Raw genomic sequence first — 23,277 nt, forward strand, 5'->3', positions numbered from 1 at the left:
AGGGATGCACACGGCTGGAAGGCCGCCGGCTGCCATGCCCAGTCCAGGGTCTGCTCTTGGGGGCGGCCCTGGGTCTCTGGGACCCTTGGGAGCTCTGAGGTGTTCGGGAGGTGGGCTCTCTGCCCTTCACGGGGGTCTAGGACTAAAAGTGAAGCTCCCAAAATCTTCCGCAGGGTAGGCTCTTTCTGCGCATCCTGCTAAGCCTGGGCGTCATGGTCCTGGAATCCTCCCTGCCCCTGTCCCTCAGGCTCTTGGCCCAGGGGTGCTGGCCCCTTGGCCCCCCCAGGGACAGACACCCCCAAATACCCAGAGAGGAGCCCAGCCTGGCCCCGCCAGCTTGCTAACAGGCCGATGTGTCTGGTCAAGGGGATAGCATTTATTCAGTTCTGAAACCGCCGGGCAAGGCTCCGATGATGAGGTGTCGCCAGCGAGGGTGGCCGCGGGTCCAGGGCGCTCCTGCCCCTCACCAGACCCAGCCTTATGCTCAGCACTGTAGAGACCCCATGGGATTCGAGTGGGCAGAGGCGAGAGAACCAGGGTCCCCTGGAGGCAGAAATTGCCATCCCCTGCCCAAGCTCCATACTGCTGGTGCCCGGTTCCCCCGGCTGGCCGGCACCCCACCTCCCCAGGGTGTGTATGTGGGAGGCCCCAGGAGTGGGGCTGGAGGAGGGGCCCAAGTCCTCCAGGGACTCTGCCCAGCCTCCCTGACACTCTGTATCACCCTAAGTTTCTCCTGCCAGCCTGTGGCATGAGGCGAGATGAGCAGAGAGGCCTGGAGCCTGGCCTGGTGGTGACGTTCTGTGGAGCCTTGGGGACATTGTGAGTGGCCGTGGGCCTCGTGCATCCCCCACAGGGTTCAGCCGGGCACCTGGACTGTAGTATTGAGGCCGGCAGGCAGGTGGCAGTGTCGGGCCACCAAAGGGTCCTGTCCTGGCTAGGGCCTCCCTCCTCCACTCGGGGCGTAGGCCAGCCCCCAAGTGGAATCCAGGATGGGTCAGCCTGTGTTGGCCACACCAGCCACCAGGGTTGGGCCACACATGCTGGTGCCACCCAGGATCCTGTGGCACCTCCCTCAGCCGCAGTTAGACCAGAGTGATCTGGGAGGGGGGGGCGCATGGTCCTCTCCGCCAGCCCGTCTCTGTGGCCTCAGAGCCAACACCATCTAGCAGCTCTGTCTGTCTTCCTCTGCGGGCCAGTGGCCCTGACCCAACACGGGGGTGTAGGGAGAGCTCATGGCCACCCTGTCGTCCACCCTCGATCAACCAGTCCTCAACCCCCGAAGAGTTCATTCCACCCCAGTCTTGTTTGCTTTTCTCACTGTTCCATCTTTGAGACGGACGCCTATGCTGTTCCCTGGACCCTCATCTCCCCAGAAAACTCCTACACACACTTCAAAACCCAGCTGGGACAGTGCCTCTTCTAAGATCTCCTACCTCACCATCTTCTTTCTCCTCCGGGTCTCTGATAACACACTGTGAGCTACCCGTGTCCCGAATCAGACAGAACCCCTCAAGGACAGAGCTCTTGTTTTTCCCTCCTGCCCTGTTGCTGGCTGAGCTCCCCGGGCGACAGTGTTGGGTTGAACGGACTCCGTGAGGAGCTGATCTAATAGGAAACCAGCATATGATCTGTAAAGTGAAGGACAGTGGTTCGCAAAGGTCCGTGTGTTTGGGACATTGGGGAGTTGGCTAAATGCACATTCTTGGGCCCTGACTAGAGAATATAATGTGAATCTGTAGGTCTAGGATTCAGCCTGAGAATCTGTGTTCTCAGCAAACAGCCCAGTGTTTCTGATGGGGTGGTCTGCAGCCCTCAGGACGGTGGCGGGGGTGGGTGCCCAAGGTCGGAGCTCGACCCTGGCTGAGAACCTGGCTCCTCCCTCTGTCTGGCTGGAGGTCTCCGGTCGGGGCTCATGTGGTAGGAGGAGGCCCAGCCTAGAGAGCCGTCGCCCACAGGGAGGGCAGGGACAGACCGGTCCCCAAGGCACTGGGCTTGGCTCAGATCAAGCCCTCTTGGGGCTGGGGGACGCAGACACTGTGATAACCGAACTGGAGCAGTCAGGGTGGCTTCCTGGAGGTGGTAGCTCTTGGGAGGGCAGGGGAGGGGAGGATGGTCTGAATGGAGGGAGCCTGTGTGGGCCAAGGCTGGGAGGGGAGACCAGACAGGGACATTTGGGAGCCCAAGGTGGCCACATGCAAGTCAACGTGGGGGCCCAACAAGGTAATTTGCTGGTTTTCTGAAATTGGGGTGACATGGGCTTGCAAGCGTGTTGGATGGATTGAAAGAGAGAGAAGCCTCTGAGACCAGTGGGGGGCCAGGATGGGGGTGGCACAGCAGAGAAGGGCAGGACAGAGCCCCCCCTTGCCCGGGGAGTGGGTCGGGGCAGGCGAGGGCTCCACCCTCACCAGCCACTTAACGGCTGTGTGACCCTGAGCCAGCCATTTGAACCCTCTGTGCCTCAGTCACTGCCTCTGTAAAAGGGGATGGTGTGGTCATTGTTGTTCTCTTGCAGAGACCCTGTTCCCTCACCTGTGCGGGACTCAGACAGGGCCACCAGGCAAGGAACGGACAAAGAGGGTTTGATAGAAAATGCAAGGGGCTCTGATTTGCATGTCTGGGGAGTAAAGGGATGGCCAGCTGCTGGGGGGAGGGCTCCCTGGCCACCCTGTCCTCGAGAAGGCTAAGGAGGGCCATCGTGTGGATGGATCCTCCGGGGAGCCCGGGCTTGGCGGCCGTGTGACAGACCAGCGGCCGGGTCTCACTTCCGCACTAGGACTTCTCCCCAGCGACCTCCCAGGGCCCCCGTGAGGATGAAGGGGCCAGGCGGCCTGCAGATGGAGCGAGTGCTCCGAGACCTCACTAGCTGCTCTTGTCACTGCCACTCTGGGGAGGAGGGGACAGGACTGCGTCCAGAGGATGGGGACACCTGTGTGGGGGGAGGGGGCTGCTGAGTTTGATTCGAGGCTCGTGGGTGTGAATCCGGAGATGGCAGGAGTGACCGCAGCAGAGGGTCAGGAGGGGTATTTGGGGCCAGAGCGGGCCCGCGTGAGGGGCTTCTCCCCGGGCGCAGGTGAAGGAGACCCTGCCCTGCCCCCAGGAAGGCTCCCGGCTGGGTCAGCTGCAGCAGAGGCTCGACAAGCGCCAATTCTCACCTCCCACAGCCTGGGAGGCGAGAGCGAGTGCCCATCTGGCAGATGCTTAGAGATGTTAATGACGTGCCCTTTTTCCAGCCACGGGGCCTGTCCCCAGTGTGGTCTCCTGCGCCCGGGGGACTGCGTGAGTGACATCTGCCCCCTGGGTGCTTCCTAGTGCGTCTAGGTCCAGGGCGCGAGCAGGGCCAGGCAGGTCGCAGCCTGAGCCTGGGCGCAGGGGCACTGCGCTCCGGTCTCTTTATTTGGGGGGTGGAAATCCCAAGGATCTAGATGAATCTGGCATCTCTTCTGCTTAGCCTCCAGGTCTTCTGGGTTCCCAGGAAAACCGGGGTGTGCTTGGGGGTCTTCTGGGCAGCTGCCCTTGCTCCCCACTTTCTCCTCCTCCCAGGCTGGGCCTCACACAGCCCCCTGGAGACAGGGAGCAGTCAGGGACTCCAACTTGCTGTGCTCTCTGTCTGGAAGACCTGGCTGGGATGGAGGTGATGCCCGGAAAGGGAAGGGAAAGACATCGTCTTAGTCCCCCGAGGGCGAGGACTCATGCTGGGGGGCCCAGGCAGGGGCCAGAAAGCTGCAGCTGGAGGCTGTCAGCTACCTGTGCACCTCGGAAGTTCCTTCTTGAAGGGCGGCCCCAGGGGTACCCCCAAGGTCGCTGGATTCATCGCATCATAACTGCACAGGTCCAGAAGCCCAACCCATTCTTCCTCCAAGTGGGAGGAGATCAAGGTCGTGGTTGAAATGGACCTTGTGCAGTTGGACTGATTAGGTACAAATGATGCGACCCCCAGCACGCATGTCCACACAGAATCCCATCTCTAAACGGGCTGGGTTCTCAGGGTCCCTAAGGCTTGTCCACACAGCCCACAGAGGCCTCGGGAGTCTTCCTCAAAGTGACCGAAGCCTGTCCTTGACCCTCCTGGTTTTCACCCTCTGGCCCCACCCCGCTAGAGACCATCCTCCATCAAAGGCAGGTGGCCAAGTGGGTACGATCCTGGCCCTGCCTCCCACTCGCTGTGTGACCTCAGGCAAGTTACTTAACCTCTCTGTGCCTTACTCCTCTGTAAAATGGAGATACAGGAGTGCGCCATCTCAGCAGGTACGGCTGACCAGAGTGAAACCACATGGGATGTTTCTTCCAGCATCGGGAGCATACCGGGTGCTGAAGGAGTCAGCTAGGACAGCTTTACAATTATGCCATCTGACACACCGGCAGGCTCAGGGCCCGGCATCAGGAGGCCACAAATGACCCTGCCCATTGTACTCCTGCAACCCACCCCCCTCGAATGAGGGATCTGTCCCCTGCAAAAAGCCTCTATGTCAAAACACACCCCACTGCTCAGCCCACCAACTCCAGAGGCCCGGGGGGGCAAATTCCAGTCTGACTTTGCAATTCCCAGGGGACAGTGTCCCGTGGCAGTCGAGTGTCTCCCTAATAGCACTCACAACCCGGGGCCCCAGGGGCCGCTCCGAAGACGTGGACGAGGTGGAGAGAAGTTGTAACAGGGGTTGGGACGACCTTCTCTGCAGAGGCAGCTGGGGCCCTTCTCGGGGGAGGGGCTGGGGGGCTATCAGTGCAGGGGGCCGAGAGGCTGGGCACAAAGCATTTGGGTGCCAAAAAAAATGCAGATTCCCAGGATCCTTTGGCACCACCCCCAGACCCGAATCCCATGGTGGGGCCTGGGTCTCTGCATTTATTCACCAGCTCTTGGGTGAAGCCGTGCCCACTGGGGCTAAGAGGGTGGGGTACAGGGTTCTGAGCCTTCTGAGCACCTCCCTGTTCCCTGTGAGCAGAGGAGAGGCTGAGGGGGGGCGGGGTTCCCTGAAGCTAAGCCTGGGTGGGAAGAAGAGGGATAGTCACAGAGTACAGGGGCCTGTGAAAACCTGTCCCCCATCCCATGGGATCTGAGGGGCTCAGAAACACAGAAGGGGGAGCCTCTTTGGGTTTGCACATTTTATTAAGATGATCAGTCAGGTTCTTAAGTTATTTGTTAATCAGACTGTGGAGAGAACATGCACCATCTGTGTAGATCTATAAAAATATATCAGGCACTCTGCCTCTCTTGGACGTGAGCTCGGAGTTGCTTCTCTCACCCCCATTGTGGGGGGTGACCATGGGAGTGGCGGGGCAGCCCCCTACCCGCCGGGTCCGTTCAGGCCACACTGGGGGCTCCTGGGGCACCAGACGTGGTCCCTAGGCCCTGGCGCGTCCTGGCATCACACGCCAGGTGAGCCCTGCGGCCCGTGTGGCATCACCACGTGCAGAAACCCCCATAGTATCTCTTTAAGCCGACAGCTGAGCCCGGACCCTCACGCAGGTGACGGCGGACGTTCTGAGAGCTTCGACGCCTCCCCTTGGCACCTGGCACGGAGGCTCCGGGCTGAGAGTCTTGCTCCGGCTGGGGTTGCGCGGACAGAGGTTGGCAGGGATGCCCTGGGGGTGAGGCTCTGGCCGCAGAGCTCCCAGGCCTCCATTTAGGGGGGCTGTGCCCTCAATCTGCGTCCCTGGGGGCACAGGACACGGGAGCCGCTCGGGCCAGGTCTTCACCAGCACGAGCCCTGGCTTCAGCGGCTGGCCTGTGCCCAGCCTCCCGGCTCAACGGCGCCCCGGTCGCTCAGCCCGGGCCACTCGCCGAGCCACGCGCCGGTGAAGGGCCCACTTTGGAGACAGCTCTGCCCAGGAGTGTGGGTGTCTGGGGTGGCACCCCCCCTTCCCTGGCCCACGGCAGCCCCGGACAGACGGGGTGGCCGGGGGTCTGGAGGGGCTGCAGCAGCCCTCCGGCCCAGGCTGCTCTGGGCTCCACGGGCGCGCCACCGACGCCCGGCTGCCCTCTCCGGCCAGGAGCCTGGGGCGGGCCACCACCCACCGCACCTTCAGAGCGCCACGCCCGCGCCGCCTCCCCCGATTCCGAGCTAATCAAAGAGACGTGTTTAGGGAGCCCGCCACACTGCGACGGGCCTCCCCCACCTCCCTCCTGCCCCGGCTCCAGGCTGAGCCGCGGACTCCGTCCTTGGGCCCCCCCAGGCCAAGGTCACCGGTGGGGGGCGGCCCCGCCCCGTCAGAGCACCGCCGCCGCGGGCCCCAGGAGGCGGGGGTGCCCGCACAGCTGGAGGTGCACGCTGGAGGTGAACCAGCGGCTGGACCGGCCCAGGCTGCAGTGCAGGGTGGTCCGGAAAGTGTTCCTGGCGTGCTTGGGGAAGATGATGGTGGTGCTGCAGAAGTGCAGGGCCCGGGGCCGCGGCTCCAGCGTCAGCTGGCTGCGGTAGTTGCGCCACGTGCAGTTGGGCGCCGCCACGATCGTCTCGCTGTAGGCCGTGACCGTGGGCACGGGCGCGTAGAAGACGTTGTCCCGGAAGTGCTTCTCCGAGGCGTACTTGACCTCCGAGTTGCAGCTGGGGAGGGCGGGGGGGGGGGGGGGGGGGGCGGGGTGAGCCCGGGATGGGGGCCGCCCGCTGCCCCCCCGCGCCGTCGGGGAGCGGGGCTCCGTGAACGTGGGCAGGGCACCACCGACCAGAATGGCCCGGGCTCTCCCCAAGTGTCAGGGCCAAACGGGAGAGGGAGCGTGCCCGCTTGCTGGACACCAAAGCGGTGGGACTCGACGCGGCCCGTGACTCGGGTGGATCCCGAGTCGGGCGGAGAGTCGGGCTAGAAATCTGCCGTGAAAGGACATGGGGGGGCAGCGGACGAAATCTGTGCCGTGGGGATGCGGGGGGGGGGTGGTGTCACTACACGAGAGGATGTATGTCCCCGCTCTCGGGAGGGGCGCCAGAGTATTAGGGGCTAGAGGTCGGGATGCCACCAACTGCCTGTCTCCAGTGGTTCAGACAAAAGTTTCGTTTACGAAGAAGGAGAGAGCGCGCAGATGTTCAAGCAAACAGGACAAAATGTAAGGAAGAGTGAATCTGTTTAACGGGGACGCGCGGCTTCCTTGTGCTCTCCCTGACGCTTTGCTCTAAGTTTGAAATTATACCAAAGTAAGTTTCCCCAAAAAGTAGCTTCGACACCCCCATGTGCGTGACCCCCTTACGAGCGAGCAGCTGCTCAGTGGCCCAGAGCTCTGCTTCCAGACTCCAAAAAGCAAACTGCAGGCAAAAGCCCCGGGAGGGTGGGGATTGTACCTGCCTCGTCCCCCATCGCAGCCCCACAGACGGTCAGCTCGTGAAGGGGATCGGAGGGCCCGAGAGTCAAGCTCTTGTGTACCCACGTGGGGGCGGCTGGTCGTCTTAGTCCACATTTAAATAACGGGGGCTCTTTGGGAAGAACGAACGGTCAAGTGGATGCATCTGTCTCCTGGGACCGCGTCCTGAGCTGGGGGGTCGGGGGCGCAGCCGGCCTCCCTGGCCGGCCCAGGTTGACGTGGACAGATCTATGCCTGAGGATCCTGTGGATATATGGGCAAGACCCGTGGCCCCTGGACTCCACCTTCGGGAATCCTGATCCCCAGAAGCCCTCCGAGGAGGGCAAACCAATGCAGGAAATCTCCTGGTGGGGTCACCTTAGCCCAGAAGTCCAGATGCACCTAAGCTGTCCCACACGCGGGAGCGCACCTGGTATGGGTGCGGTCAAGGACTCCTCAGTGGATAAAGGAGACACGACAGTCCCAGGAACCCAGAGCAAACTCTGTGTTCACATGACACCTGCCAAGCCCTGAGCAGAAAAGGGGGTCCCCAGCTGCCTGTGCGGGGCTGGGTCACGGATACCGAAACATCCGGCAGGACCGGAGGAGGGAGGGAGCTACGTGAGGTGTGCGAGGGCTGATCATTGTGCAAACTTTCTGGAAGGTTGGATTAAAATAAAATCAGCCAGATTTGGGAAGAAGGGCAGGGGGGAAATGGCGGTGCAGACCCAGAGCACAGGAGAGAGACAGAGAAGGTCCCCTTGGGTCAGCGTCTCTTAGAATCAGTTCATCGCTGGCCAAGCCTCGGTTTTTCCTCCTCAGGGAACAGCAACCAGAGGGCTGCCTAGGGGTTGGGGGGGGGTGGAGAGCCTGCTGGGCCCACAGCATGGCCCCCCTTCCCCATGGGGCATCGAGACCAGCACCTGCCGCACCCCCACCCGCCCTGCAGCCCCACTCACCGGATCTCGTGCGTGGGCTCTGGGTGCACCTCAATGCTCTCCCCAAAGAACACAGGCAGCATCCGGGGCCTCATCTCAAGCGCTGGGGAGTTCGGGGGGCGGGCAGGGGGCTGTAAGGAGAGCCACAGACATGGGGTTACACAGCCCTTCGGCCCTGTGGCCCCAGCTCCCCACGGGGCACAAGAAGGCCGCCTCACATCCTTCCAGCCCTGGCTTGGTCTGGAAGCCTGCTTCGTGGGGTCCATCAAGAAGCACCCCTAGCACAGCCCCCTGAGCCCTCGGCTCCCCCCCACCAGCCTGCCCCCCAGTTCCCAGGCTGTGGTAATGGCCTCTTCCTGCAACCCCCAGCCCACAGCACGCCCTGGGAGCCAGCTCAGAGCCCTGGAGCCCTGGGACCCCGAGCTCAAGGCCCCCCAGGCTGCCCCCGTGGTGACGCGGGTAGTCGGGAGCCCTGCGGGGCACTGAGACCACCTTGGCTCCTGACCTTGCCTGGTGCCGCCCGAGGCTGAGGGCACGCCTGGGTCTCAGGCCGGCCGAGAGGGCCCCCGCTCTGGGAGGAGGGACACAGCGGCACAAACGTCCTCAGGAGGTGGGGACACCTGAGCCGGGCAAGGACCGGGAGCCGCTCCGTCTGAGCCCTGCCTCCTGTCTCACCTCCAGGGTGGCTACCAGCCCATCGGCCGCGAGCGCCCGCACTCTGCCTTCGCTCGTGGGGCGGGAACCCACCCCCAGGCCCTGGGGGCGAGGGGCACGTGGCACCGCCGGGCCCAGTGTCTCACGCCAGGGTGAGGTCCCCCATCGCTGAGCTCTTCGCCAGCCTGAGACCCTTGGTTCCTCGGGAAGGCAGATGGCCCGGGTCTCAACGTCCCGGTCAAGCCACCACGAACGCCGAGTGAGAGCCAGAAAGACACCTCTGCTTTCAATACAGCACGGCCTGGGGATGTTTGTGACGCAGGGTCGCCTCGGGTCACTAGCCGGTCTGACAGCAGGTGTCCCACGCGGGGCCACCCCCCGGCCGGCCTCTGCTGTGACTCCATGTGCCCTCAGCGAGCGCTCAGTGAGCTCAGGGGACTGGCGGTGGGCCTCCCATTCCGTTCATTTACGGAGCCCTGTGTGCTCTCCTGGGATCCAGACTGCGGCTTGCTGCCTGAATTCTCCGCTCGTCTTCACAGGACCCCTCAAGGCCTAAAATTCCAACTGCGGTGAGGGCTGTAGTCACTGGGCCGGTGCTGGGGTGGGCTGTGGGGGGACTGACCGTCGGGGAATCCTGGAGGGCCTCCCTGTGGAAGTGACCCTTGAGGTGTGATCTGAAGGGTGGAGTGGAGTGAACTCTGGCCCCACAGGTCACGGGGCCTGCACTTTCACGTTTCTTGGAACGCCACCCAATCAGGCCCCTGAGGGGTCACCTCAGCCCCAGACAGCACCCCGACCCCAGCCCTGCCCACCCCGCTCCACCAGCTGAGACCCACGGGGCCGTGGGACACAGACGAGGCCCAGCCCCCCAGACGCCCCCCGTCACTGCCCACTCCTCAGCTCCTGCTGTGTCCACTTGCCACCCACACTCCCAATGCCCTTCGTCTTCAGAACGGACTCCTCTTCCTTTTTCCTTCAACACTGTCCTGTCCCCGAAGTCTGGGGTTGCCTGTAAACCACGCTCCTACATCTTACCATCCAGAGGAAGTTTTTCCACGCGTCTCCTGCAGCCCCCACCTCTGGGGACGCTGTTCTCGGGCTGCCCTGTCCCTGCCGGTAGCCACTAGCTGCACGGGATGATCGCAGTGTAACCTGAGTACCACTGAACAAATGACAAATACCAGTCGCCCCGGCTGCACTTGAAGGGCTCAGCAGCCGCGTGAAGTCGTGGTTTCTGTACCATCGGTGCGGATCTAGAACATTCCCACTACCGCACGAAGTTCTCTTGGACAATACTGTTCTAAAGGATATTCATTTTACCCAGTTTTCTGGAGGGACCTAAGACACAAGCGCAAGGGCTCAGCCTCCAGGCCAGCCCCCACCCCCCGGATCGGACAGGATGAGGAATCATACGCAGACCAAGACCTGACTGTTCATCGACCTGAGATTTCCTGGACCTGTCCCCTCCCCACCCAGGTCCTCCTGGTCTTCACCAGGATGAGGATAAATCCCAGCAGCCCATGCTTTTTGAGCTCTGACGGCACCAGGCACTGGCCTGGGCACTCTCCACGCATTCACTCATTCGACCAGAGAGAGCTGCTATTAGCTTCCCCATTTTATAGATGCTGAAACAGAGGCCCAGAGCGACCAAGTAACTTGCCTGAGGCCACACAGCTAGGAAGAGGCAGAACTAGGATTTGAACCCTAGGGTCTGGTCCCAGAGTCCATGCCCTCAACTCCCACTCCTCAGCTGCCTCTCGCACGCGTGGGACTGGCCTCTGCCCACGTGTCCCTCATGCCCTCGGCCACACCGCCGCTGCCTCTGTGCCTCGGCTCATGCTGCTTCCTGCACCAGGAACGTCCTTCTGGTTCCTTCTCCCCTGGTCCGGTGCGGCGACCCCTTTGTGTGTCTGTCACCCCCAGACCAGGAGCTCCGTAACGTTCAGGACCTGATGGGCTGTCTAACCCAGGGCTGGGCACCTCACGGCCCCTGCACTGTTGAGAGGCGAGAACTCTCACGTGCAAAGACGCCCCCACCGACTCGGTAGCCCAGGGCCGGGCCCAAGCCTGTCTGGGGTCAGCCTACAGACAGGATCGCTGGCAGCCCCTCCCCAGCCGAGCACAGCGTCCCCAGAACAAGAGCCAAGGGCCACAGGGAGAAAGGATCGGAGGCTTGGAGAAGGAGGAGGAGGTCCCCCAAAGCCCCCAGTAGCTGTCCTCAAGGTGGCCCCACATCTCGCTGGCATTTACAGAGTGAGTGGCCCACAAAGGGCCAACTGCTGTCTCCTTCCTGGGCGCGGCAGGTGGAATAATGCCCCAAAGATGTGCGTGCCCTAATCTCCGGGACTGTGATGTGGTTAGGTTAGGGATCTTGAGATGGGGAGGGGACCCTGGGCTAGCCGGCGGCCTGGCGCGATCACTCATAGGCGTCCTTATCCGAGGGAGGCAGGGGGTTGCAGTCAGATTGAAGACACTGCCCTGCTGCCTTAGGATGGGGGAAGGGGCCTCTAGCCAAGGGATGCAGGCAGCCTCTAGAAGGTGAAAAAGACAAGGCATGATTCTCCCCTCGACCTTCCACAGAGGAACGCAGTCTTCAAAACCATTGATTTTAGCCTGCAAGACCCACTTCAGACTTCTGACTTTTGGAGCTGTAAGATAATAAATACGTGCCACTTTAAGCGACCGTGGGGCGGTCTGTTCCAGCAGCACTAGATAGCCATCCATGCCCTGGAGGACTCGGGGCAGGCAGCCCCCCTCTGGCCAGCAGCCTCCTGGCCTCCGGGGTGGGTGACAGGCCACAGAGCCTGCAAATGTGTGGGGCAGGGTCTGGCACAGAGCAAGCCCTGTATACAAACTGGCTTGTAGCAGGAGGCCTCCTTCCTGTGAAGGTCCACGGGAGGGGAGGCCTCCCTGGAGAGCAGCGAAGCCACATAGCCCACACCCTTGTGAGCTTTGAGACAACACTTCCAGAAGCAAGCACACACTTTCAGGAGAGTGAATTTAAAGGGGTAGGAGGACAGTGACCAGACTGAAGCACTTCTGGCATCTTCCGTGGCTCATCTGGTTACACCAACTGACCCCACCTATAAAACTCCACGATTTGATGTTTATCAAAATAATGCTCTCTCCCCAAAGGCATTATCTAAAGGGTGGCATTTCCCCAAAGGTGTACAAGTGTTTGCAGAGCACCTAATGTTTGCCGAGCACCTACTGTTTGCTGAGCACCTGCTGTGGGCTGAACACCTACTGTGTGCCAGACGCTGTGTGGGTGGGATGAGGCACAGTGCCTTCCAGGGTGCCTCTTATTCAAGAGGGCATGACATTGGCTATAGAAGAAAACAGAATGATGCAGGCATGTGAGGGGACTAAGGTTTCTGGAGATGTTTCTTCTGTCCAGATCAGTGGAACGGCTGGAGAGAGAGAGAGGAAGCCTGATGCTGGTTTTCATCACCCCACCCTGCTCTCCCCACCCCTCCCGAAAGAATAACTCCCAAGCTAGGGAGCAGGGAGGACGGCTCTGACGGGCAGAGCCTTCCGTGCTGTTGCAGAGCTGAGCGGCACAATCCCCTGGGGTTGACCCAGGATCAAGAAACTGCCAGACCTTCTGGCACCTCCCCGAGCGCCCCATGGGAGCAGCCACATCCCGGCCGGACCTCGCTCCCTGACTGGCTACCAGGAGAGGAGACAAGACTCGCTTCACTGGCTGGGCTGGGAAGCTGGAGCTCTGGGCACCGTTTTCCAAAGGGCCCCAGTGGAAAAACATCTAAAATCTACCCAAACTGGAAGTGCTGTGCGAGAGATATGGGAAGCCAGCAAAAACCCAGACGCAGGCTGGCGTCCAGTGGGCCTGGGTGGCGAGACAGCTCCGGAAGTCACCGCCAAGGGCCCAGGACAGCCCTGCGGGGCTCCAGGGACAGGCGCAGGGGGAAGGCGGCGGCGGCCGCGCGGTGCTCGGCCTCCCTGGCAGCCACGGGCCCGTCCGGAAGCTCAGAGCTGGGTCTTTCTGGATGCAGGGTTATTTTAACATCAAAATGGTAGTGCCAGCCCCATGGAACCCAGCCAGCCTGGAGAGCGGGCAAGGGAAGCACCTCTCACAGCCAAGAAAGCACAGCACTGGCCCTGGAAGGACTTTCCAACCGCCCTGGAACAGGAGCTCCTCCAAGACCGGGTCACGTTCTGGTGGGGGTCGCCAGGCTGGGGGCCGCCGGAGCGGGGGCGGGGGCCCGAATGCCCCTGCACCTGCTCCGCCGGCCACGGGCCTACCTGGAGCAGGGACAGCCCACCGCCCTCACCCAGCCACCCAGAAGTCCCCCCCGCCCCCGCCGATGCCTGGATTCTTGTTCGGTCCTGAAGAGAACACGCCGGCAGCCGCCCAGCCACCTATATGATAAGGTCGTGCCATTCGTGAGGCCTACCCCGTGGGACTGGCCAGTGACCTAGGGGGATTTGGATCCCCTTGCAGCTCTGGGAAGCAGGGGCAGGGGAGGAACGAGCGAGTCCCACGCACAGACGAGCGGAGACCACCCCCAGGCCCTCTGCACCCCAGATGGAGGCTCCCAGCTGGGAGGGCCCTGTTATAGTCTGGGGGAGCAGGCCGGCTCTCTGGTCTCCTGGGCAGGCTGGGGGTGAGGTGGGGGGCCCAGGGCGGGCCCCAGAGGGAGCGGGGTCCGGAGGCCCCACCTGCCTCGGCCTGTGATTCATGGGCCTTCCCAGGAGCCGCCGGGTGAGGATAAATAGGCGCTGGCTGGAAGTACAAACACACAGGGGTGCTTCGGAGCCCCCCCTCCTGGCGGCCGAACCAGGCACGGCCCACAGGACGGCAAAGGAAGGTAACTGCTCCGTTGTGAGAGTTCCGTGTCTCGGGGTGACAGCCCAGCCTGCCCAGGGTTCCCAGCCTGGCCACCAGGGACACAGAGGGACAGCCCAGTGGTGTCTGTGCCCAACCCAGGGGACACACGGCGGCCGTGAGCTCTCCGTTCCGGCAGGGAGCAACCAGCCCAACCATGGAGGACGTGTGACAGGAGGCGGGGTCCAGAGCCCCCTGCTGCTCCTGCAGAAAGAGAGAGACCGCTAGGGAGACGCCCCCTCCACTGACTCAGTGGAGAGGTGTCCTCACCAAAGCCACGTGGAACCTCTGCAACGGCTAGAATGGCCTTTCCTCCAGGTCACTGACCTTGGCAGCCGGCGACAGCTTTTGCGGCTATCCAAATTAAAGTGGATTATCTTCGGTGTGCATTTGGGATTTGTTGACTGTGACCTTCACCCGTGAGGAAAGTGATCCAAGAAGGAGACATTCAAGAGTTCCCACTCTTCTTACGACAGGGCCTGGGGCCATGGGACAAATCCCAGAGCAGTGGGGAGGGGGTTCCTTAGGCTCACTGTCCTCCCCCAACATGGCACCACCGTGGAGCTGAACAGGCCTGGCGGGGGGAGCCCAGGAGTCCCCGCACGGAGTCTCCCTGGAGAGCCACAAAGCGTCACGGGCCCAGCACTCACCCCACAGGCCCGAGGTCTGACACCCAAAGCAGGAAAACTAAGCAAACACCAACATCAGCTTGGAGGCAAGGGCTCAAGGACCAGCCTGCTCCTTGTGACAGGCGGCCAGATAGACCCAAGCCAGCCAGACGGTGGGTGGCAGGTTGGCCTGGGAAATAGGGTCTTTGCAAATATGAGGTCCTACTGGGTACGAGTGGGCCCTACATCCACTGACTGGTGTCCTTATAAGCGGGGAAACTGTGGGACACATGCAGGGAAGACGGCCACATGAGGATGGGGCAGAGGCTGACCCCAAGGATTGCCAGCCACCCCCAGAAGCCAGAACAGACACACGGGATAGATCCCCCCCCTGGAGCCTTTGGAGGGAGCATGGCCCTCCTGAGGCCTTGACTTCAGACTCCTGGCTCCAGAACTGAGAGAAGGCATGTCTGTTGTTCTAAGCCCCCATTTCGTCACTTGGCTGCACAGCCCCAGGGAGCTCGGGCGGGCACCTACGAGGTCCTGCCAGCCAATGAAGGCCGGTTTTCCCAGGAAGGTGGTTCCTGCTCGCTGGCCCCTCTCCAGAGCACCTGGGAGGGGGCGGGCCTCTTTGTCTCCTTTCCACTCGAAAGATACAACTGGAGCTTCTCAGACAGGTGAGCCCACCACCGAGACTTTGCTGGAGGCCAATTCATCCAGGGTCAAGCACACAAGGGCTGAATGGAGGCACCACTGTTTCTGGCTCTTCTCCCGTCCCTCCTCCCAACCTCCCTTTCTGCAAACGGGCTCCTCCCACCTTGGCCTGACGCACCTGGCTCTCTTCCACCTGAGCTCGCTCAGACACCTTCACTAGTCAGGGACACGCCGAAGAGCCTGCCAGGGGGCCATGGGGACTGACCTCTGTCTCCTCAGTCTGTCTGTCCATTCATCCATCCACCTGTCCATTTGTCTATCCACCCATTTGTCCATCCATCCATCTGTCCATTCATCCATTGGTCCATTCATACATACCTATCCATCTGTCCATCTACCCATCTGTCCATTTATGCATGCATTCATTCCTCTTTCCATCCTTCCATCCTTCCCAACTCCGGGCACTAACTCCTGAAATCCCTACCTCCCTCTGTGATCCTTGGTATCACCCTCACGGTCCAGAAACAGGACTGAGAAAATCCAGGACTCCTGGCGGGGAGGGGGAGCGGCGACAGCCCAGCTCCCAGGAGGCGGCCGTGACCATGGGTGTTCTCAAAGGGCTGGGCAGCCCCGGGAAATTTCCCAGGATGGGGCACAGACCTCTCACTCCCACCGCTGGTTCTCCCTACACCGGGCCCACATGGCTCCTCCCAGAATCCGGGTCCAGGGAAGCAGCACCTCATCCTTAGGGAAATTCTCAGGCATGCTGCTCAGAAGCCCATTCAACATAGAAACAGCCCGGGAGCCCGGATGGGGTGACAGAAGCCATGTGTGATGGAGCCCAGGCCACCGGCTACGGACAGAGCCCGGGGCAAGAGAACCCCATCTCCACATCTGAGTGGGTTCCAGCCCAGACCGTCACCCCCACAGACTCCAGATCTGCCCACATCTCCCCCCCGCCCAAGTGGTGGCTATTCTCTCAGACACGCGCCCAGAGAGCATGGCCTGAGACCCCCGGTGCCGTCTGCGGCCTCCCTGAGGGCCTAAGACGGGGCTGGCCTAAGTTCCCCGAACTATCCCTGTTAGCGGTCTCTGCTGCACACACCCCTCTCCCCCACAGGCAGCCTGTCCCTCTCCCCACAGCGTCCCTCCGTCCCCACAGCTTGGCCGGGCAGGCCCGGGAGGCGGGAGGGCGGACATCGGGGGTCTGCTCGACCTCGAGCGGGCGGTCCCGGCCCGGGGAGCTCGCAGGCGGCACGGACGGATGGCGCAAGCCTTGCTCACGCTGTGTCCCTCACCTGGCCTGGTTCGTTTGTGGGCGGAGTGCAGCTGATAGGCGAGCCCTCCTGGCCCCCAGGCAGCCTTGGCTGTCCCTCTGTCCTGCAGGGGAGCAGGGCGCCCGCGTGGGGCCAGTCCCGCACGGACCCCATGCCTCACGACACCTCTCTCAGTCAAGTCTGACTTGAGTCTCTAACTCGAGGGGCTGTGGGGGCTCAGGATGCCTTTTGAAAGATAAAAATAAAATAGTCACAAGTACATGTTTAGAAGACCAGAGGGAATTTTACTTTCTGGCCTCAGCTTGGCCCACAAGTCCCCGCTCTGGCCTCTGTCAGCCTCCTCTCGGCTCCTCGAACACACCTATCTTGCTCCCACCTCAGGACCTTTGCACTTGCCGTCCTCTTGGACTGTCACACACTTTAGTCCTAGAGCCATCACATCCACGCGCTCACTTCGTCCTGGTTTCTGTTAACCACCACTTTCCCCACCACCCCGCTATGGCATCGCATCCTTACCCAACCTTTTAAGAACACTTCTCAAGCCAGCTGGTATGGTGTCCCATCTAAGTTGGTGACCTCTGTCTCCCCCACTAGAACACCAGTTCCATGAGGGCGGGGACCCTGCACATCTTGTTCAGTGCTATGTGGCCCGCCGTCCAAAACAGTGCACAGCGCTCAGTAGGTGCCCAGTAAGTACTGGTGGGACGAATGACTGGTTCCGACCTCGTCATTTGACTTGGGAATCACCAGGAACATGACTCTCTTTGCTCCAACGAGTGAGCAAGGAAAACCCACGGTGAAGGCGGGGTGGGGAGGCGCGTTCACACCCAGCCTGGCCCCAGTGCCTCTGCCCGCTTGGGCGGAGGCAGTCTCGCCGCCAGCCAGACACCCAGCGTCAATGGGGCATTGCGCAGCCCATGAGTGAGCCTCCTGACACAAAGCGAGGGGTGGGGAACGGGACCTCGGGGATGAAATGAAGCGCGAGCAAATTTAACATTCGTGTCCAGCATACTGAGCAGGGGCACAAGCTGGTGAGGACCTCACCAGCTAGGGACCGAGGACAGCACTCGCAGCTCGCGCCCCTGGCTGCGGTAGCAGGGCCGGGAACCGGGTGCCAGAACAGCCCGTGCAAACCAGGCTGACACCCAGACCCATATGGTCTGGCGCATGGCACCAAAGGGGACGCCAGAGGAAACCGGGTCCCACAGGCCACCAGCCTCCGCTTGGGCATTTGACACCATCGGCTCCAAGATGCGGGACGGGTTCCTGTCCGTCTCCCCAGAGACGTGCGAGATGGGCGGCGGTTAACCTGCCTAAGTCTGCACCTGGAAAGCATGCTGGGTGAGTCAGCAGTGAGCAGGGTGCTGTTAAAGTCGGGAGTTCACCAGGAGGTGGGGTGCCCTGTGGGTTAGGTGGGCGGGGCCCCAGCTGCAGGCCCAGGGGCTGAGAAGAGGTTGCCCATGGCAACCATTTCCTCTCTTTTTATTAAAAGCAGCATCTCAAAACCCCATAGGTTCCCAGGCATTTTGGTTTTGGATTGAAAAAAATAATAATAAACCTACACAAGGTAGTTAATTAGCTACAGAGTGAAAGGCAGGATAATAGAAAGTTTAAGCGTAAAGGCTCAGGATCCATATTCCCCGGGTTCCATCCCAGCAAGGCCACTTACCAACAACAGAGTGACCTTGGGTAAGTCGCTAACCCCTGCTTCACTTGGCCCTCTGGAAAATGGGGTAATAAGCGTGCTTACTTCATTGGGATACTGTGGAAAGCAAAGGAGCCGATGTACGTCAAGGGGTTAGGAGAGTTTCTGGCCTGGGGGAAGGGCTATCTAAACGCCCCAGAGAATCACCTGGGCGGAAATAGCCCCAGGTTTTGCCTTCAAGCCAAATTAAAAGATCAGGGACAGCACAGTTCCCTAGTTAGCAGGGAAGGGGGAAAAAAAATAAAATCAACCAGAACAGCCAAGACAAGGAAGCCAGGCACACAGTTCTTATGGCTGCCCCTGGCTGGCCTGGCTGGCAGAGAAAGCTTCCAGAAAACCCTCTTTAAGGAGGACTCTGGGTCATCCAAAGACTAAAGGGGAAGGAACTGGCTCCCTTTCCCTTTCTAAGCCCTGTCCCGTTGGACACCGGATTTACTCCCCACATGCACAGCACAAATACCCCCCAAGCAGCCGTGCCAAGTCCGAGCCCCTCTTGCAGGAAAGCTGGTGCATTCATACCACAGGATTGATTCTCCTGCAAACAGCCTCTGTCACCCCTACAAGTCCTCAATGCTCCGCCCCCCCCCCCACACCCCAGCCCAATGCTCAAATTCACCGTGTGATTTTGGTCTAAGATAATAGTTCCCAAACTGGGCTGCACATCAGATCATCTAGGGAGGTTTTAAAAATCCTGGCGCTCAGGTCACAGTCTTTACCAACAAAACGTGGATGTCTGCTGGGAGGTGGGCATGGGTACTGTTCAAAGAAATCTCCGGGAGATGCCAAGGCCCAGGCAAGTTTGGGACTCACCGGACTGAGGAGCAAGGGAGGCCCAAGTGAAACTCATGTCGTGAGGCTTGAGGCAAGGCAAGCGTTCCTCCTGCTGTTGGGAGGATTTTCAGCTGGGGGGAGGCATTTTGTGCCCTGTGAGGTGCCGGGTGAGCATCGCTGGGGCCCCAGGAAAGCGGAGTCGGGCTGGAGCTGGGCCAGCACATACACTTGGCAGAAAAGATGTTAAGACGTGCAGAGAGCAGGCAAGAATGGGGGGGGGGGGTGTGGGTGGGGAATGCCACTGGGATCGTCAGCGACCTCCCAATTTCATCTTGTCATTTCTCAAGTCAGGAAGGTGCTGGATCCCACCCACTTTGCTCCGACCGGCCTGGGGCCACTCTGGCTCCGTCCAGCCGCCAAGCTGGGTGCCCACCCAAATCCACCTGAAGGCCCCACTAAGTTCGGGGGGCAGAGAAAACTGTTGAGTCTCCTGCCCTGGGGTTCCAGCCTCCCCCAGGCACGCCTCAGCTCCACGTCAACATCCCTCACCATCCAGAGAAGGAAGGGTTACTGTCTGGGTTTGTTTTTTGTTTTGTTTTTTTTTGTTTTTTTGTTTTTTAAAAAAAGGCTTTCAGGCTGGTAGCCCTGGGAATAGTAAACAGGGACCTGGGTCAGGAGCAGAAGGGCCCTGGCCACGGATGTCACCAACATGCTCCGACCTGGGGTTCAAGCCCACCCAGCCGGGAGCCAACTTCTCTGGGAATTCCGGGCGTGTCCCCTCACCCCCTAGCCCTTCGGGGCTGACAGCAAGACGGATCGCTCCGTAGAGAGGCCCACCGCCAGGGACAGGTCTCCAGGTCCAGGGGTCAGGCCGGCCCACCTCCACCTCCGGGCCCGGGCCCGCCCGCGGAGCACCGCTGTCACCGGGCCCCCTTCTGGACGCGGGGGGTGGGGAGGCCCGGCCCGGCTTCCGAGGCACCGCGTCTGGGGGCGCGGCGAGAGCGGCCCCTCGCCCCTCGCTGGTCCCGGCCCGGGTTCTGAGCGAAGGCGCGCGCTTACCGCTCTGGCCTCGCCGGGTCCGGGGGGCTCCGAGGGGGCGCCGGCGCCCCCCGCGCGGGCGTCGAGGATGCCGGGCGCCAGCGAGTAGAAGGGCGGGCTGGGGCTGGGGCTGGGGGGCAGCCCGGAGTCGGGGCTGTCCAGCGAGCCCTCCCGGCTCTTCTCCTTGAGGCTCTCCTCCATGCCCTGCAGATGCAGGTGGCCCACCATGTCTGGGGGGCGCGGGGCGCGGGCCCCCGGCTCCTCGGGGGGGGCTCCTCCACCGCGCTCCGGGGCCCGGGCCGGGCGGCGGGCCGAGGACTGCGCGCCCGGGACCCGCGGGCAGAGCCGAGCGGCGGCGCGTCAGGCCCGGCGTCCCCCCCCGGCCCCCCGCGCCCCGGCTCCCCGGCTCCCCGCCGCCACCCGGCCGCTCGGTGCGCGCCGCCGCCGCCTGCGCCCCCGCCCGCCCCGCCGCGCGCCCGCCTGGCCTCGCCTCCGCGCTCCGTCGCCGGCCCTCTCCGCACCTTCCCGGCCCGCGCCTCCTTTTCTAGGCGCCGCCTCCTCCCCCTCCCCCTCCCCCTCCCCCCTCCCCTCCCCCTCCCCCCTCCTTCTCCTCCCCCCCCCCCTCCCCGGCCCACCCCGCCCGGCCTGCGCGGTGGGCACCCGCCCCGGGCCGGCCTCCGCCCGCCGTCCCGCCGCCGCGCCCAGGGACGGCACCGCCAGCCGGCCGGCCGAGCAGGCTTTCCGTGCGCCCCCCGGACGCACCCCAGGGCTCGGGGGTCCCGGAGGCACCCCGAGTGCTGGCGGTGGTAATGTTGCATGTGGCCACCCGAGGTTTTCTCCATCTCGCGGAAGTCAGAATGCAGGAATCTTCAGAAACCTCTATTTAAGGAGATCTGGGACTTACGAGGGAGGGGAAACCAGATGCCTGAGTGCCCCCCCCCCCCCACCGGGGCTTCACGACCTACTCTTGAGCGGCTCTCTTTCCAAACAGAATGCCCACCCTTAGTGTGGGTCCTAAAGGGCCCGCTGCCTGCCCTGGGTACCTGGGTCTCCATGATCTGATTATCTGGTTACTCACAGCCACCTGGGTCTTCGGGGTGGAAATGGGGCTGGGGGCAAGTAGGGGAGGTGAGAAACCCTTCCTGGAATCTTGTACACATCTGTCCGTTTCCACATTTCCTCCTAGCAGGTTCTTTCTCATTAACAAGGGTCTTGGTCCCATGTCTTTTCCTTCCTCCCAAGGGCGAGGGGCACTTGTTTCCTTTTCTTCAGGTGACCAGGAATCAGCTCTTTGCGGCTGCAGCTCTCATCCAGCCACCCACTCACACAGACACCCCACACCAGGCATCCAGCCTGCCGTCCTGAAAGCAGAGCACCCAGGCTGCCCACAAATTGCTTTGAAAAGGGCGGGAATGGGAGGGAGGCTGGAGGGAGCAGAGGAGAGAAGGAAGGTGTGGACAGATGTCTCGACTCTTCCTCTTCCTTAAAGCATGCTCATCAGGTCAAGACTGATCAGGGCCCCACTGTGCCCTGATCGCTGGGGAGGATAGCCTGGCCCTGGGGCACTGTGTTTGGGGAGGGGGTGGTGAACACATGAGGGAGCAAAGGGGGTGAGTTCAGTGGAGGAAATTCATAAAGCACTGCAAGCAAGTGGAATCAGGGGACAGGACGGTTTATGGCTCTGGTGTTCAGGGAAGGCGGCTCTGAGGTGACATTTTTAAGATGAGACCTTGACCATCGAGCAGTGAGCTGGAGACAGAATTTACTTGCAGGTGGGGGAGACAGCAAGGACACCAGTGTCGGAGCCCCACCCCCTGCAGCTAGAGAACATGAGGTGCTTTCCAGAAGGGCGTGGTGGTAGCTTCCTAAGAGTGCTGGGAAACACAGAGGGACCTGTTATCAGGTGAATGTACAACCCATTTCCATATCGGCCAGGAAGAACATGGGGAGTCTGCTGCCCAAACAGACTTAACCAGAGGTTTGAATATCTGGAACATTCCGGAGGAAAAAAAAAAAACAAAACAGAACTGACTCCATTCGCTTCAAATCTTATAGGCAAGACAGGCCTTCCATGGGCCACTTGACCAGAAGTGGGTGTGAGGGGGACTGCTGTGATCTCACAGAGCCAAAGTGGGAGGCTGTGCTTTCCAGAACATGAACACATTAAGATTCACCTTCTCCCCAAACGCCCAGTCGCTGCCATGGCTTGGCCGCCCTGGAGAGAAGTCTTTGACAAACAGCAGATGACTTCTGATCACAGGGAAGTGAATAGGGACACCCAGGCAGCAGCGTGTCCCAGGCCCCGCGGGGAGTTAGGGCGAAGGCACGTGGGCTAGGTTGCACAATGGAAGGGTCATCCTGACTTCATTTAAAATGTTGAGATTTTGCTCACCTTGAATTTTCTGTGTCCGTTTTGACCGTCAACATGACCTTCAAAAGTAAAATCATATCTGTCGTGATTTCCAAATGTGTCCCCACATTTGGGACATTCCCATAAATTTTGTGTTGTTGGCGAGTGCCTCGCTCCCCTCACCCTGATCCTGCCCCCCTTGCGCCATTCACACTTACCGGGAGTAAACTTGATGACGATGCCCAGTTAGGTTCTGGAAGTTTCCCTGCACCCACACACAGCTTCCCCTGAAATGGACTCCCTTGTGTGGAATAATGTTGGAGATGTGTATACATCTAGGGGCAGGAAAAACTTGCCCACACTCCAAATGTCAAACACCCAGTTAGTGGCCCACACAAGTGACCCCAGTGACCATGACCTCTGACCTCATCGAATCCACTGCTGAAGGCTGGGGGCTGCCCATCCACGGAAAGCCTGTAGTATAGAAGCTTCTATTTCTCACAGTGCCAGATGGTCTGCAAATGTCAAAGAGGGGAGGAAAGGCCAAAATTTCCATAAGTTAGCTTGAGCCAGGGGCCAGTGGGTGGGTGGTTGGCTCTGTTGGCCAGTCTTGAGAGGAAAAGGGGCTTGAACATTTCCTCTGTGACGGGAAGCCAGAGGAACAAGAAGGGGTGGTCTTTCAAGATCTGGGCCCGGGGCTGCGGGCCGAGACAGGGGCTGCAGGAGGCGAGATCGGGTTTGTAGAGACGGGTGTGTGATGCTAAGGGATTTGGACTTTATCTGCCAGGAGATCAGGAATCTGCAGAGGTTTTCAAGCAGGTTTTAGGAATGATCTGATCAAAATTGTTTCTAAAGTTAGATCAAAGATAGGAGAGGAGAGAGAGAGAGAGATTGGATATTTAATAGAAAAAAGTAGATATTTAATAGAAAAGAGGTATTGGGGTACACTATAAGGGGTCCCAAGTGTGTGTTCCATGCTGGAGGAAATGGCACGCCCCCATACTGCACACTTTTGCAGTGGGACACATTCATCCAGGAGCTTGTGAAGTCACCTGCTTTTAAGAGCACATGGTCGGGTGATTGCCAGCTCTGGGGACTCACCAGCATCCCGACATCCCAGCCTCAGGGGGATGTCCCCACGCCGCTTTGTGAGAGGGAAGCTCAATGCTCCG

The 23,277-nt window shown here is 61.0% G+C and overlaps 1 protein-coding gene across 1 annotated transcript; it reads right to left on the bottom strand.

The window, feature by feature from the left end:
- Positions 1 to 5,091: 5,091 nt before the first annotated feature.
- Positions 5,092 to 20,160, bottom strand: RFLNA (refilin A). Its single transcript, XM_045887834.3, has 3 exons — positions 19,777 to 20,160; positions 8,224 to 8,333; positions 5,092 to 6,539 (listed from the first exon to the last, which is right to left on the bottom strand). Exons 1-3 carry the CDS (start codon positions 19,981 to 19,983, stop codon positions 6,206 to 6,208), a joined length of 651 nt encoding a protein of 216 aa, XP_045743790.1. The 5' UTR covers positions 19,984 to 20,160; the 3' UTR covers positions 5,092 to 6,205.
- Positions 20,161 to 23,277: the final 3,117 nt, after the last annotated feature.

This window comes from Mirounga angustirostris, unplaced genomic scaffold (assembly GCF_029215605.1).
Source record: "Mirounga angustirostris isolate CCGP_5_RB_7025 unplaced genomic scaffold, mMirAng1.0.hap1 SCAF_14, whole genome shotgun sequence".
In the NCBI taxonomy this organism is placed as follows: Eukaryota; Metazoa; Chordata; class Mammalia; order Carnivora; family Phocidae; genus Mirounga; species Mirounga angustirostris.